General features: G+C 37.9%; 2 protein-coding genes across 5 annotated transcripts in view; one reads left to right on the plus strand and one right to left on the minus strand.

Annotated features, from left to right (window-relative positions):
• LOC115238875 (28S ribosomal protein S24, mitochondrial) overlaps positions 1 to 15642 on the minus strand; it is a 136137-nt gene that overhangs the window by 86841 nt on the left and 33654 nt on the right. The window lies entirely within an intron of this gene.
• Positions 1 to 15642, plus strand: part of LOC115238871 (tetraspanin-5) — a 106903-nt gene that overhangs the window by 82291 nt on the left and 8970 nt on the right. For 2 of the 3 annotated variants that reach the window (XM_029813005.1, XM_029813008.1), the window contains exons 3-8: positions 6205 to 6278; positions 6659 to 6733; positions 7832 to 7930; positions 11750 to 11878; positions 11991 to 12041; positions 13612 to 13722. In XM_029813005.1, the coding sequence (XP_029668865.1) occupies positions 6205 to 6278; positions 6659 to 6733; positions 7832 to 7930; positions 11750 to 11878; positions 11991 to 12041; positions 13612 to 13722 (539 nt within the window). The remainder of the gene's footprint in view (positions 1 to 6204; positions 6279 to 6658; positions 6734 to 7831; positions 7931 to 11749; positions 11879 to 11990; positions 12042 to 13611; positions 13723 to 15642) is intronic. The other variant, XM_029813007.1, reaches the window with a different exon arrangement.

The raw sequence follows: 15642 nt of genomic DNA on the forward strand, positions 1-15642 counted from the left end.
CTATTGACGGTTATTCCAAAACCTATGGAACAAACTACAATAACTTTGATCTCATTTGAAGGATAATTTAATTCTCTACAACTTTTGTTTCGGTACTTTTTGTTAAGAGACGTATACTTTCCCTGATATTTGTAAAAACGTAAAAAATAACCGTGATTTCAGAGGTTTTTGGGCGCTAACTTTTTAAGGAAGCATTTTTCGACCCATGTTTATAGGAAACTTTTTGTTCGGAATTAAATTATCTTTCAAATGAGATCAAAATGTTTGTAGTTTGCTCCATAGGTTTTGAAATAAACCAGTTAATAATCAATTTCAAATGTACCGAAAAGTGTTTTTTCGACTATTGACGGTTATTCGAAAACCTATGGAACGAACTATTGGGTTGAACGGAAAGTTCGTTCCGTTTTTTAATAAGAGATGAAGACCGAAAAAACGGCACCCAACCTAGTTTGGTAAAGCGAGAGATAATTGGAAATTATCAAAAAATAGTAATTACATTTTCTCTGACGATTAGTTCTCTGACAATTATATAATTTGTTCTGCGCTTATTATAATATAAGAAAGAAATTTTCGCATTACGCAAATATAATTACAATTTTTATGCATTAATATAATTTACAATTGTTTCCAAACAATTTCATTGTCGTCAACTTTTTTCTTTCTAAAAACACAAAAATAAAGTTTTATTTACCGGATAAACATTTATCAAAGCATTCTATGGAACGTGTTTGCAATATAATCAACTTGTTTCAATTAACACGGCAAGTGTATCAAGAGGAAACGAAAAAGAGAGAGATAGCAAAAGAAATGATCGGTGGTTCTCCCTGAGAGAGCGAATCGCTCCCTCATAAAACGTCGAGTAAATTAGGCGGAATGACAGGATGAAAAATAATGTCGGGGCCGTATAACGGTAATGTATAAATGATACCTGCGGCCTCGGCGCCAAATGCGGCCCTATGAATCAGAGTCCCAAAGGTAACGACACAATTTCCTCGCCGCGAAGGCGGAAGATAAGCTGTGTGCACGCGACATTACCGGTCGTTAAAGGGTGCGTTTTGCCAACGCGCGAGGGGAAGAGCCCGTCGTTTTTGTCGGTGGTCACGATCGTGACGACCTATTTTCACAGTATTGAATCGACTGCATGATGCTCGCGATCATTAGCATATATAAAGATTGGTGCAAAGCGGATAGATTTCTCGTGAAAACTCGAATCGATTTTTCTTGACAAAACTGTTGCAACACTGATGATTATTTCCACGTCGAGGCAATTTTTGAATCTTTTCAAACGCATTAAATTTCAATCTTTGCTAAACGAGGAAAATCGATTCGGAAAAATCATAAATATCACACAGAGAGAAATCTGCAAGGATTTTGGGGGGCTTGTGGAACGCTAATTAAAATGTACAGCGGATGCGAAGGGTTAAGGGCGTGCAAAAAGCACCGCCATTCTCGATACATTTTCATTAACCACCATAGGCGCTCTCTCTCACTCTCTCTCTCTCTTTCTCTCTATGTTTCCGCAACGTGAATGTAATATTCCGTCAACTAATACAGATATTTTGCTGGCAAATAGGTATAGATTGCGCGCCCCATTCCATTCCTATCCTTCTTCTCTTTCTCTCTTTTTCTCTGTCTGTCTCTTTAGCACGATGCCAAAGTTTTAATTGGATACGAGCCGGCAGCGAGGCATCGGACATAAAATTAGGACGAGGTTTGCGTCCGATTTATTTCACCAGTCCTCTGGGTTGCATCGAGGTTGCGGACGTCACGTTTCCGACCAAAGAGAAAATGAGAAAGAGAGAGAAAGGGAGAGACAGAGAAAGAGAGAGAGAGATACGTTCCCAGAGAGCTTCACATCCACCGTCGCAGAGCGCGATGCTGTAAGTCGGATTACCACCGGGTGTACACGTGGATTCCGGGAGATTCTACGCTCCGGAAAGCCGCTCGCACTCGCGGAGCGGTCAGCCGCCCGCGGTTTCACCGAGCCGTAATGGCGAGAATGCTTCCGGGAATGTTCCCGGCGACCGAATCCAAACTAGTCTGAGACGGCCGATCCGAGGTACGACGTTCTCTGCGGGATGTCGTGTGGCCCAAATCGAATTTGCACGTGATTCGGTACGCCAAAAGAACAACGGGACTGTACGCGGGAGACCGCTCGGGTAAGAAAGGAGGGACCGATTTGCGGGAGCTCATCTATTTGTTTGTCCTGAGACCGTGGAAACAATCTCCTCGAAGTTCGAAGGGGATGGCGAAAAGAGGCAGACCGTGGTCGCTCCGTTGTCGTTCTAATCGGATCCGGTGGTAATAGTATAGTAGTAGTGGTAGTGGTAATAGTAGTTATTTCTCAACTTACTCCAACAGCATTTAAAGGTATTCACGCTTAATTTTAAACGCAAACAATATTATATTAAAGAGAAAAAGAGAAAAAGAGAGAACGATAACGATATATCTGATGCTGCTGTTACGCATTCTTAGAGAGAACTTATTCTTCGCCGCCTTTTAAATACTGTTTTTGTTCCGTCAAGATAAATGTACTCGCGATTAATTTCGTTATTCATTCCATTGCTATAAAGCAAGCTAAGTATTATTAGTTTAATATTTACAGTTCAAAGAGGAGAATATATGCAGTTTGCAGGAATATTTAATTCGCAGAGTTAAAGTGAACAGCGAACTTGCTCGTTGTTTGATTTTGAGTCATTAAGAGTTTGTTCAGCGCAGCAGTATTTGATATACGAATCTTCGCTACAGCTGATTAAATATCAACAGACTGCCTTTTAATGATAATCTCAATATAATTGTATATATAAAATTTAATGTGGAAAAACGCGCGTGACATCAGATGCCGTTCAAGCGGCGTTTTCAAAATAATCAACATCCTCTCATTGATATATCTCGTATACTTATTGTTAGGAAAGTGACGCGCTTGTTAATTATTTCGTACTTGCGTAGCATGCTCTATCGACCTGCGCTAGACTTTCGATTATCCCATGCTCCAATTACTTCCATTTACTTTGATGAGTAACTCTACCTCTTCTGGCTTGCGCTTAATTTAGTGTAACGATTGCCAGATAACAACAATTTAGACTTAGATACGCTACACCTAAAAGTTATAATGGTGTTTAAAAATAGCTTACATTTTTATCTGAATCGTTAATGCATAGAATGAAATTGTTACGTCATATTGCAGATATTACAAATCATTTAAAGTGACGTCTCTTTTTTATCACATTTAATATAAACTTATTCTTAAATTAAAAATTATATTTCAAAAGTTTCTGATAATATAAATATTCATTTCTCAAAATTAATTCATGTTTCGAAGTTCATAAATCCTATTAAATAAATAATGAGACGGGCATTCATAAATCTTGATACGTTGGATGCGGGAAATATCCGTTCGAAAATCCGACTAAAGTTATTAGTATTGCTGCCCGCTAAAATCGTGTGACGTTTCGAATAAATTGCAACTCATGCAGAGAGAAACACTGAATCCTGGATTATGTTTATTTTCCGTACTTAAATAAATGCGAGCCCGCGCGCGCGATTAAGTGCGACATTTTGATTTTCGTCTGTGCATGTCCCAATTCTGATCGGATATTATTTCACACGATTTCAAACATTTTCAACTAAATATTCGTATCGCAAATTGAATATGAAATAATTGCAGAAAGATGACGTTCAATTAAAATTTTGCCACGAAAAATCGATTTTAAATTGCTTACAAAATTCATCGGTGAAAAAGATAGACGAGAAACTTGGATTATTCAGTAAATATTCTCTTTCTCTCTATGAATATTTTTAGTCAGGAAAAATCTAAAATCGAAACGAATATCGTCGGTCCACATTCCCCGTTATATTCACGTGTCGCGAAACGAGATCAAACGGATGTGTCTCTCTTTCATGCAATTTTATTAGCATATGACATAAAGCAACGTCGCGATATTGCAGAGACGGCAAAGCCCTTTCGGCTACTATTGGCTCACCACCTACTATCGTTCATTTTATGAAACATTGAGTATGCGCCAAATATTAACGCGAATGCAAGCTGAGATGCAACGTAAGCGAAATGACGATCTTCCAACGTGACTACAAAATGGCATTAATTATTGATAAAGAAATTCATGTGAATTAAAATAGATTCTGTGCTTTCAGGTATACTCGAGACATAGGTATAGAGTATCTTGTAATAGCGCGCGCGCTTCAGCGCCCTGTACAAAAATTTTCTAACTGCACTTTCAAGTAGATACACGTTCCTACGCGGTCTTCGTTTTTCTTCGTCGAGTTTTTCGTCCGGGCGCAAAGCGTTCCGTCGTTGCCATTTTCTTCTAGTTCGCAGCAAGGCTTAACAAAAGTTTCGAAAGTAACTCCGGACTAATTATTCAGTTACTTGAAAGCTTCGTTCTACGCTACCGCACCCACTTTACCATCGGATTAAAAGTTACCTCCATTTCCGGAATACATCCTAAAATCTTATAACTTTCGATGATAGATAAAATTCATTAAGTCCGACAGCATGCCCGCCGAGTTTGGCTTATAATCGTTTCCTCGATGCAGCTATTAATTTTTAACACACCGGGATCATTTCCATTAATGTTACGTACTATGAAATTTGCTTTAAATTGTTTCATATACATTTGATACATATAAATCCTATGCATGAAAAATTATTATCTGACTAAGATTCGTCGCCAAATCTTTGTCAAAAATTAATGAATGCGTTAGCAACTATTATTTTCTTCAATCTAATATACAATGTGTTCCACCAAAAGTGGCCACCCCTTTTATCTTTTAAACTAAAAGAGATATAATAATATGGATATTTCGATATGATAAAAATTGTAGCGCTGTTTGAAACAAATAACAATGTATGATATAATATAAATATTTTACATATTATACTAGTTTTATTGACTTGAAATATCGCAGGTGACGTCTTTTCACTTTCTACCCTGCATTATGGGCAACTTTTGACTCGTGCATTAGAGATTGACATACGCCATGTTATCATTTGATCATAATATTCAATCAGAAGGACCGAAAATGAAAAGGTGGACGTGGCCCGCGATATTTCAAGTTGATAAAACTCGTATAATATATATAAAATATTTACATTATATCATACATCGTTTCAAACAGCGTTACAACTTTTTTCATATCAAAATATTCACATTATTATAAAAAAATTATGCATACCTCTCCGTTCGTTAACAAAGATAGCTTTTAGAAGCAACCATTCTGCTCACAACAGAGTACGGTTTGAATCATTTAATTAAATATATATTTGTTACGACCTATCTCTTTTGGTTTAAAAGATAAAAGGGAATGGCTACTTTTGGTGGGACACCCTGTACAGAAATAAATAAAATTCAATTTTCAAATTTTCGCTTGCGAATTTATTTTTATGGTGCAAACTTTTTACACTATTGAAAAATTAATATTTGTGCTTTCGTTGCAACGATATTAAATTTAAATTTAAAATTAAAAAAAGCTGCGTTCAGATACGCGCAGATTAATCGCGATAGCAATGAATTTTGAATATTCGTCGTTTTCTTGCCAACTTTTTGTTAACGCGTACACGAGATTGAACCAGCGCTCATTACGCTCGTCCGCGAGTAGCAGATAATTCATAAATATTCCGCATTACCGTCGCACGCGCAACGCGCTGATGACGCACTTTCACGAAATTCAACTGAGTCTCGCGGAGAAATTTTAATATAATTACTTGTATAATTACGAAATTCACGTGTAGCAAATACGCAACGTATGCTACGTAAATCAAAGTTACACAGATGAAATTCCAGAATATTGCGAATTTCCCGATTTCGCCGATTAATAAAACACTATACGATCTTGCGAAACAAAAATTAAAAATGTAAGATTTAAGTAAACACAAAATATAAGATAAAATAAAAAAAATCTCTCGATTGTATTTTATCATCGCATTTTCTTTTGTATAGACATCATTATATATTTTTGTATCCGACTTTGGATTTTCATGATTTTTCATACACTTTGCAACCAATCTATAAATGCACCTGGAATCTCGCGTGCGGGAATGTCGATGCGGGAATGAATTCACCGATGGGACTTACGCTCATAACTCATGATTATACGATACATTGATGAATGCGTTCGTGTGTTCCTCGCGTTACATATTTCGCGCGCTATGTAACGAAGTACCCGATATTATTTATTCTGTTGCAGGTACAGTGACATTTATCATCGGTTTCACGGGATGCGTCGGCGCGCTGCGGGAGAACACATGCCTCCTCGCTGCGGTAAGCGCTCTGTGGGATTCAATTAAGATCTCGCTGGATTACTTTAATTGTTCAATATCTTTTGAAACTTTAAAGTTTGATCGAATTTTTCCGGTTCGTTACGTGATATCTACGGTCTATCGTTGCCTTGCCCGTTCTCCGGATGATCAAACAAAAGTTGATTCTTTGAAAAATGTAACGTTTAAAAGTATTTAAAATCAAAGAGATTCAGCTTTTTTGGGGGGGATGAAAGTTCCTCGAAAGATAACGATCGATCGTATGGCGGTTGAAAAGATGGTCTTGACGAACAGAAAACGACACTATAACGGCTACTAATTAACTTCTTTTCAGGGATCTTACAAGGATTTTCTTTTATAATTAATTTCGCATTGCTGTTGCAGTACGCGATATTTCTGGCGCTACTACTGCTAATGGAAATGACTGCCGGTGTCTTAGGATTCATCTTCAAAGATTGGGTAAATATAGTGTCCATATGCTTTGTTTGATTTAGTTTGAAATCGAATTACATCAAGAGTTTATAATAATATTAATAATAGCAAGAACATGAAACACATATCCTGAACATTAAACTTTTTAACTTTTTGAACTTTTACATACATATGTATATGTATATCACATATTTATATATTTATAGAAATATGTATCTAGAGAGCTAATATTAAAATAAAATATTATAGATATCATCATTTTATAACTATAATTCATTATCATTTTTTTATCTTGCGTGCCGTACGCGTTTAATTATCCGCGCGAATAAAATTTCGAGGAATATTTAGCTTTGCCAAAATTCAGAAGATTTCTATAGAATTGAACATTTGCAAAACAGGGGAACGCGTTCCTTGAAACAATTTTGCCGCGTTCATTCGTAATCGTTTCTATTTACAGCGTTTATTAATTCAATAATTACAGGAAAACATGGTTGAATTATTTCAAAAGTATTTCACAATCTCGTTCGCCGAAAATACATGCGCGCTCGCTCGCAGGCAAGACGAACACGTAGAACAGAGTCTAGGCCGTGCGCCGACGAAGTTTGCGTATAATTATGCAGCAAGTTCTCGAGTTACTAATTAATTCCATTAACCGTATCCTTTAAACATGACGAGAATTTTCTTCCGCCGGCGGAAAATTTGAACAACCAACAAACGGCGCGCTATCGCATCGCGCGCAGCTAGCGTTTTAATGCGCGTCGTTTTGCTTTACGACCAGCGGAAAGTTAAGTTTCGTCCTTGAGCATTTGCACCTGCAGCGCCTGTAATAGCCGTCAATCGCCGGGAAGAGGGAATATCCCGAGCCAGAAATGACCGATTGTGATAAAACTTCGCAGAGAGATTGTGAAACTTTTTTTATACGATTCCATCTCTTCGAAATTTCTCCTCTCTTTTATTTTATTTTTGACGGACAAACTGTTGGAGATGAATTTTTTATTAATGTAAATAGTTTAGAATAGACGTCCTAGTTTAAAATAGATCTAGGAATTACATAATTAATATAGTTAGAATATAAAGCGCAGACGATTTGCATTAATTAGAGTGATATTTTATTTACTGTGCTAGATAAAGTCACAAGCTACAGGGGGCTTCCAAGCGTTTATCATCCACTATCGGGAGGATCCTGATCAGCAGAATCTCATCGACTGGATCCAAGAAGACTGGGCAAGTTGATTAAAATTATTCAACAACATTGGCACATACCTCACGTTTCCTCTTCCGTGAATTCAATAATATAATTCCGACATACGCGCGTTTCCCTCACATATCCCGCCAAATAACCAAACTCGAACCGTATACCCGCGACTTTAATAAACGTATGTATGTAAAGCGTTGAAGGGTGGAGCGGGGTAAAGGGGGAGGGCGTTCGCGCGCATTCCTAACAATAAGTAGCACGGGAAATTGTGCGGTTAGACAGTTACCGATATGCAAGTTTGCGCGAACTTTATCGAGTCCTCGCCGCAGCACGAAAATCTGCCCGAGATCAGCTTCCGCGGCCGCCAAATAGCGCGTAATATAATAGTGGGATTCGACAATCGATATCTGGTCATCCAATTGTGGTTTATGAGATTTCAATAGAACCGCTCCGGATACACTGCCACACAATTTCGGTAATCCTATCAGTAGAAGCTAGTCGACGGTAAACCGCACACGCCGCTCTCGCGCGTCGCACACGTTACCGGAACTGGCGAAAATTTCATCCCGATCCGCCAGAGACTTTAGCGGACACGGGACGCAATGGTGTGATTTACGTTCGGCCAAGTATCCGGCGGAACCGCGAGAATTAATTCAACTGATAGATAGATCCGTGTGGCGTGCGTTCAATGAAACGCAGTTTAAGTAAAATACGGATCCCGCGAGAGGGAGACGAGGATAAATTACTTCGGTCACGGAATATACCGCAATAAGCTTATGCGCGTTTAAATATTTATATATGTATATATTCGTTGGATCCATCGATCGATCGATCGATCGCGAGTCGCATAATATACGCATAAATTATCCCGGGTACATATGGAAATATTTGTGAATTGATTCAGTTAATGTCGGAACACGCGAGCGGTGGGCCTCAGAGACCGCTGATGAGTCCACAAACATCGAATTACTACCACAATTCCATCATCGCCAAACCATCCCCGCAGCCTACATATTCTTATACCATCGATGATTAATAGAGCGGGTCGCTTTTCACGAATTGGATAAAGCAAAATTGACCAGAGAAAAAGATATTGTATCGCGCGTATCTTTATCATTTGATATAATTAACAGTTATAAGAAATACGTTCATGAGGATCCTATCATAGTTTCGATAGATTCTGTAGAATTAGCCGCGCTTAACGTCAAATATCCAAGTGTGGCACGTGTATAAAGACAATAAAAGACCGATATTTTGAAAGACTCAGAAACGATCTCATCTAGTTTGTAAATATGACAATCGCGTTTCCGAAGCGATCGGGAGCGCAGTATCATAGAAATCGTTAATCGATGGTCGGCCGACCAATTGTGGTTCGCAAGATTTCAATAGCGACGCCCGGTATGCCGACGCGCAATTTCGACAATCCTATCAACCCCGGGGAAACCGAGATACCGCCGAGTTGCCGTATACTGTATTGTCTGGCCCCGTCGAGATCCACTCGGTACCATTTATAGGCGGTTAATGAAATGCTTAGTACTTCGACTTCGCGCGGTGGCGAGGAGCGTATTTACCGTCACTATCCCACTTATCAATTGGCTCACTCGGTCGCTTTCGGCCGACACGATCGATATACAGGACGTATCAAGAAAGACATGTATGTATATACGCGCTTGTAGCGCGTCCAGCAGAAGTTTTATCTTACAGAAATCAATTTTTCCAAGGAATATCACATTCCCGTATGATTCCGCTTCGCGAAATATCATTTAATTTTATTTTGAGCGTCGTTATCAAAGAGTCCAAGTTAATTTCACTATCGTTCAATAATGTGACGCGAGCGAAACAAATTAAAACCTGAGGTTATTATTCGTGTATCTATATTATTGTGTCTGTGTGTGTGTGTATTGATTTTTACATGATTTAAGCACATGTCAAAATTTTAGCTGACAAGAAATCGATACGCGAATTTAGGTCCGTTGTCGATGTCCCTTGATATCGTCTGTACAGTGTATCGAGCGCATAATAATTAAATCCAGCTAGAATCGGAAACTCGTATCCCGTATCTCAATACTCGGCGCATTCGCATCTCGTATGAATATTCCGCGCACTCGTGTTTCGTATTATGAATATTTGATTGGAACGAATTGAAACGTTGCCGCATGAATGATTGAAATAAAACGATGCTAAAAACAAATCAGCTAAATTACGCAGTTGGCATCTGCTTGATATTACTTTTCCATCCTCAACGCTGAGCTGTTTCTTTCTCCCTTTCTCCCTTTCTCTTGATGTATATCGGCTTTACGTGATAGCCATTTCTTATTTTACGGTAACGAATCGCCTGTAATCAAATTGCATAAAGCACGTGCGAAATGACGAAAAAAAGAAGCGTTCCCGCATATTCCCTCATTATTAATAATTTAATTAACAAATATTCCCAGCATTTTCCCGATTGTTTATTTTTGATACTCCAGTGTAGAATCTAATACTCACTTCGCGTTAGATAATTTATTTTTATACCCCTAATTAAACGCGAAATATCTTTATTCGCCCGACTCTGTCGTACCGAGAAATACGAATATTTTCGTGACTAATTAATTACATGAGAAACTCGCGGGGCATGCGCGCATGTCGGTTAATTAATTAATGCATCGAACGCATAACAATAATATTAATTGACAATGCAGCATATTACTCATTCTATCGCATAAGTAATTGTCCCAAACAAATTAATGCTGACAAGATCATTGAACACAAATTATCTCTTAAAAATAACCATTGATACGAAATACGCCATTTCAAAGGGCATATTTGTACGCAGAATTAACGTCGCCTTTAAAAAGATTTTTATCAGATGCGCTTTATGAAAGATATATATACATTGTAAATAAATATGTAAAATTACATGAACAATAAGTGTAAAATTACATAATAAATAATAACAACTCTATTATTTATTGTATAATTTTATACTTATTGTTCGCATAAATTTGTAATATTTTTTTACAATGTGTATATGTATATATCCGCTATTTCTTAATCTGGCGGTTGCTAGAATTAGCGTGAAAAAAAAAAAATACCGGATTGACCAACGGCGACATATACGGGTATCCGAAAAAGAATAAGACGCCTCGGACTCTCGTTCTAAAAAAGACAGATATTGAGGTTTAATGAAGGTCTCGAAACTTGGACTACCGAGCGTTACCGACCAAATCCGACCCACGTCGCGTCCTCTGGCCTTTTTGTCATTCCCTTAATACCCGGCTGCTTGCGACGGGATTCCTTTTTCCTCTTGCACTCTTATTACTTCGACTGGACGATACGCGCTGGTTCGTTTCTCCTCTTTTCTTATCGCGCGCGACTGGATCTCTATATAAATCGCGTATTTAATATTGCACCGCTCCTCAATTCCCGGCGCAGTCGGAATTATTTATGACGGCGTTTGAAATTCATATTTTCATCCGTGGTATTCATCGCAAATTCGATCACGATTGATCATATCGGCAATGCATATAGGCACTGCGCGAACTCCGCCAATAATGCAAAATATCCCCTTGATGCGCTTTGAGCGCGGTTCTTCAACTTTGCCCTCATGTAGATAACATTCTCGTCTGTATAAACGTTTAAAAAAAAAGTGGCGAATTTTCTACCCGACTATTATATATAGAAAACGTATAGAAAACAAATTTTAGCACTCTGTATAAATATAATGGATCAATGAGAATGTAAAAGTTCAATATAAAATTTTAAAAGTTTATAGTTAAAAAGTCTCTATATCTCTATATTGTTTTAAAAATATAAAATATATTTTTAAATAATATTATAAAATTTATCGTCTTTTTTATTATTTTCAGTTGCAATGTTGCGGCATCGAGGGCCCAAAGGATTGGGACCGCAACAATTATTTCAATTGTTCGTCGAGCGACATCGGCTCGAGGGAAGCGTGCGGCGTGCCTTTTAGCTGTTGCAAGCGAAAACCTAATGTAACTTTATGCACTAATTAGCATATGCAATTTTCTGCCGCTTTGAAAAATATTTTCTCATCAAATACTAATCGAATTGTTGAAAGTCAAGCAATTTTCTTGTTTGTTTCAGGAAATTATTAAAAATAAACAATGCGGCTATGATGTTAGAAAGCCTAGTTATGTAAGTACTTTTATCGCTCTAATATGAATTAATTTTTTTTATATTAAAACCTTTGCTTTCTTCCATCATATTGCAAAACTAACGAGTAACAGAAAAAATTCCAGATGTAGAAAAAGTTGGCGATTGTAAATGTTACTCAACTCACGCGACAATAATAGCTATTTTTTACATATCTATCATTTTTGTTCAATTTTTTGTTTCTTTTTTTCTTGTATTCTTTTTAACTTTTTCAGTTTATCTTGTCAAAAATCTTTTATCGTAAGAGATCCTATAATAGAACTTTTTAATTTATTTCGTTAACAATCATAGAACTTCACACCTACATTACATCCTAGCATTCTGAGTGACATCTTAGTATTCCGGTCGTTTCTAGTTTCGGTTTGTTTCCGATTCGAAACTTGCGTTATTTCGCGAAAGATACGGTAAACCATGGAAGGGAAACATGCCTCGAAGGGGCACCGAATAATTTGTCTTTGGAATTGCGTTCTATCGCGCGAGTCCAGATTTGAGATAAGGGAGGGTAGTTCGCAGGGGTAGTTAGTTCTGCATAGGCCGCGCGCGCGCAGGATTACACAATGTCTACACAAGCGCGGGTAAAAAACGACTCAGGTCAAGAAACCGTGGAACTTAATTAGAGAGAAAATTCTCGAGTCCAGGGTAAGAGAGAAAGTGTGGAGGAGGAATAAGAACTTCTATGCCGTCTTCTATTTTAAGAGTAGATATATCATCCCCGATGTAATGGCTCTTGAAACCCGCCCTCGCTAATTACGCTTTCATCGAGAAACCCCCATTGCTTAATTATATTTTTTTGTCGGGCGATCGTTAATGCGCCGCGAAGCGTTACAAATCGATAAAACACAAATAAATAAATAACGATAAAGAGCTTTTTTCGGGCCGTATATTAAAGCGTCGCCGTTATTCATTTTAAACATATATCTATATATATATATATATGTGTGTGTGTGTGTGTGTGTGTGTGTGTGTGTGTGTGTGTCGTATAAATTAATAAAAATTAAATCCGAAATCACATACAGATATTATAATTTGTCCAATTTTACAAATAAAAATAGATTGCGAACAAAATAAACTGCCACGGGTGGATTTCGCAAAAATTTACTACGCGGGAAAGAACTAATGTTATATGTGCACACTACCACAAATACCCCTTTTGCTCGTTACAACATACACTTGCACTAGACCGCTTCACGCAACAGCGAACATCACGAATACCTTATTACATTTCTCTTACTTTCCCCCTGTGGTTTAAACCGCTAAATTATGCTCGCGCGTCAGTCGATAAACCCTCTTAAGTTTCCTCTTCCCCTTAGGGGCGTGCGCTTTGTAGATTCTCAGGGTAAAATAAAAAATATATCTGTGTGCGGGAATCGCGATTAGGAGGAACGAACGAGTCATTTTTATATTCACTCTCCTCTTTGATGTTGAGGGCGCGGCGATGTTTGTTTTCGGTGCACAACGACGATCTAATTTCGAGTCTTTGAGCTATTAAACAAAGATCCTGTGTCTGCCGACTTTTTACATTATTTTTATTTGCCCCCTCGGGCCAATGCAGACGGGAGAGAGGAGTATATTCGAGCGGGGTTGCCTAAGAGCGGGCGAGGAGTGGCTAGAATTGAACCTCGTACCCGTCGCTGGCACCGTCGTCAGCACCATGGTTCTGCAGGTATTCTTTCCCTGAAAACTGTCGTCCACCAAGCTGGGAAGTCCGAACTTTCTCTGCTCGTCGATCGATTAACCGAGCTATTAAACTGCGAATCGATCGATCGCTCGACGAAATCGATTCGGCGAAATATCTCTTCTGCTTAGAATATAATTCAAAAATTTAAATACCGATATTTATATATCAAATGCTTTTGCTGAATATTAAGCTTAAAGATATAATATATTTTTGAAGATGTAATATAATATTTTTTAAATTCAAAATAGAATAAGCACATTTAGAAAAATGCTGCTCTTTCAATTCCGTAATACATTTTCCAGATATAGTTATCTACGTAAACAGAAATCCGAGTAATATTTCTATTTCCGTGAATGGAAGTTTCTATTTTATTCCGACGAAATTGCGCCACGGCGTAGAAATAAAGTATCTCGTAAGAAGCGACGTGGATTTTCAGACAAACCGCGTATATAAGTTTCGCGGGAAGTGAAATACCGCGTCCGACAATAAAGCGCTTGCGAACGCGGAGATTGATAGTCGCGATCGTCGTCACGGAAAGGAAAGTACCAACTATCGTTCGTTGCACTCGGTGACATCTGCGAGAGCGCGTATTTCCGCCATCAAATCTTCGATCGTGTGTTGCCTTACTTACCTTTCTAAAAGTGTACATACGTATGAATATGCCAGACCGCGTGCGCTTATAGTTTGTCGTCAATCGATCCGCTTTTACACCACGATGCAAAGACCGAAAGAAATAAACTTTGGCGGGGAGAGATCGACCGAAAGCGCGCGCGCGCGCGATGCAAAGCGGTTTACTGTTAAAACTTTAATTCCATTAAACGATATTTTACGCGAGGCACAAGTTTCGACTACGACGCCAATTAGCTCTAAATATGCGCGCCGAGTTTGAGAAAGTTGCAATTTCCCAGCTTCTCGATTCCTTTAGTAGGGATGCCACTATTTACGAACGTGATCGCATGTATGTTAAATGTAGACGTGACAAAACTCTGCGCACAGAATGTCTCAGAATTACAAATGTCCTTTCAATTATTATACAGTTTTGCAACTCAATATCTCTATATTGAAAAAAGTCCAATTTCAAACCGACTGAAGGATCTATCGTGAAAAGTACATTCAAATGATTCCTGAACATTCTGTGTAAATTTGACACTGTTGTCATTTTCTCTCCTTCTGCTTATGTTGTATTATTCTATGACGTATGAACGTCTTTTTATTGTCATTTAAAGATGTCGCTATTGGTATATACATTTAAATATATTTCGTCGTTATATGGGTCAAATTGCAAGTAAGTATATTCATAACGACGTGTCATATTCTCGTTGATGTATTTTATATCGATACGCAACGACTGCGGAAGGATCGATACGGTAAGTGTTACACGTATATACCCGCTTTCAAATAGAAACGTTACGTGTACAAACACATAATATAATACAACATCGAAGCGAAACCAACATATAAAATTTTGTGTTCCGCATAACTATAAAAAACATAGTTATATGTATATATATCCACTGCGTGGATTTGATTTGCAAAAATTGAATATATGAAACAGTCGATTGAAATATTTGTCAAAATACTTGCGGCAAAAATTTATAATAATTCATATTAATAATACACTAGAACGATAATGTGTGTGTGACACACGTTCTGACATTATATTATATATATCCTTTATGTTAGGCAAATGTTATAATTCTCGCGTAGTTTTTCTAGCAATTTTCCGGTATTATTGTTTATAGCGTCGCAGAAATACCGCATAATTTCAAGCGATAGACTCTTCATTCATTCCTTTCTTCTCAAAACGTCACTTTCCGCGTAGTTAGGCACATTATACTCTTTAATGAAGATAGGAGCGTAAGTCATAAGCGCGCGTATACCGAACAACTATTCTATAAAAGCGTT

Source organism: Formica exsecta, unplaced genomic scaffold, assembly GCF_003651465.1.
Source record: "Formica exsecta isolate Colony F162 unplaced genomic scaffold, ASM365146v1 scaffold362, whole genome shotgun sequence".
NCBI lineage: Eukaryota > Metazoa > Arthropoda > Insecta > Hymenoptera > Formicidae > Formica > Formica exsecta.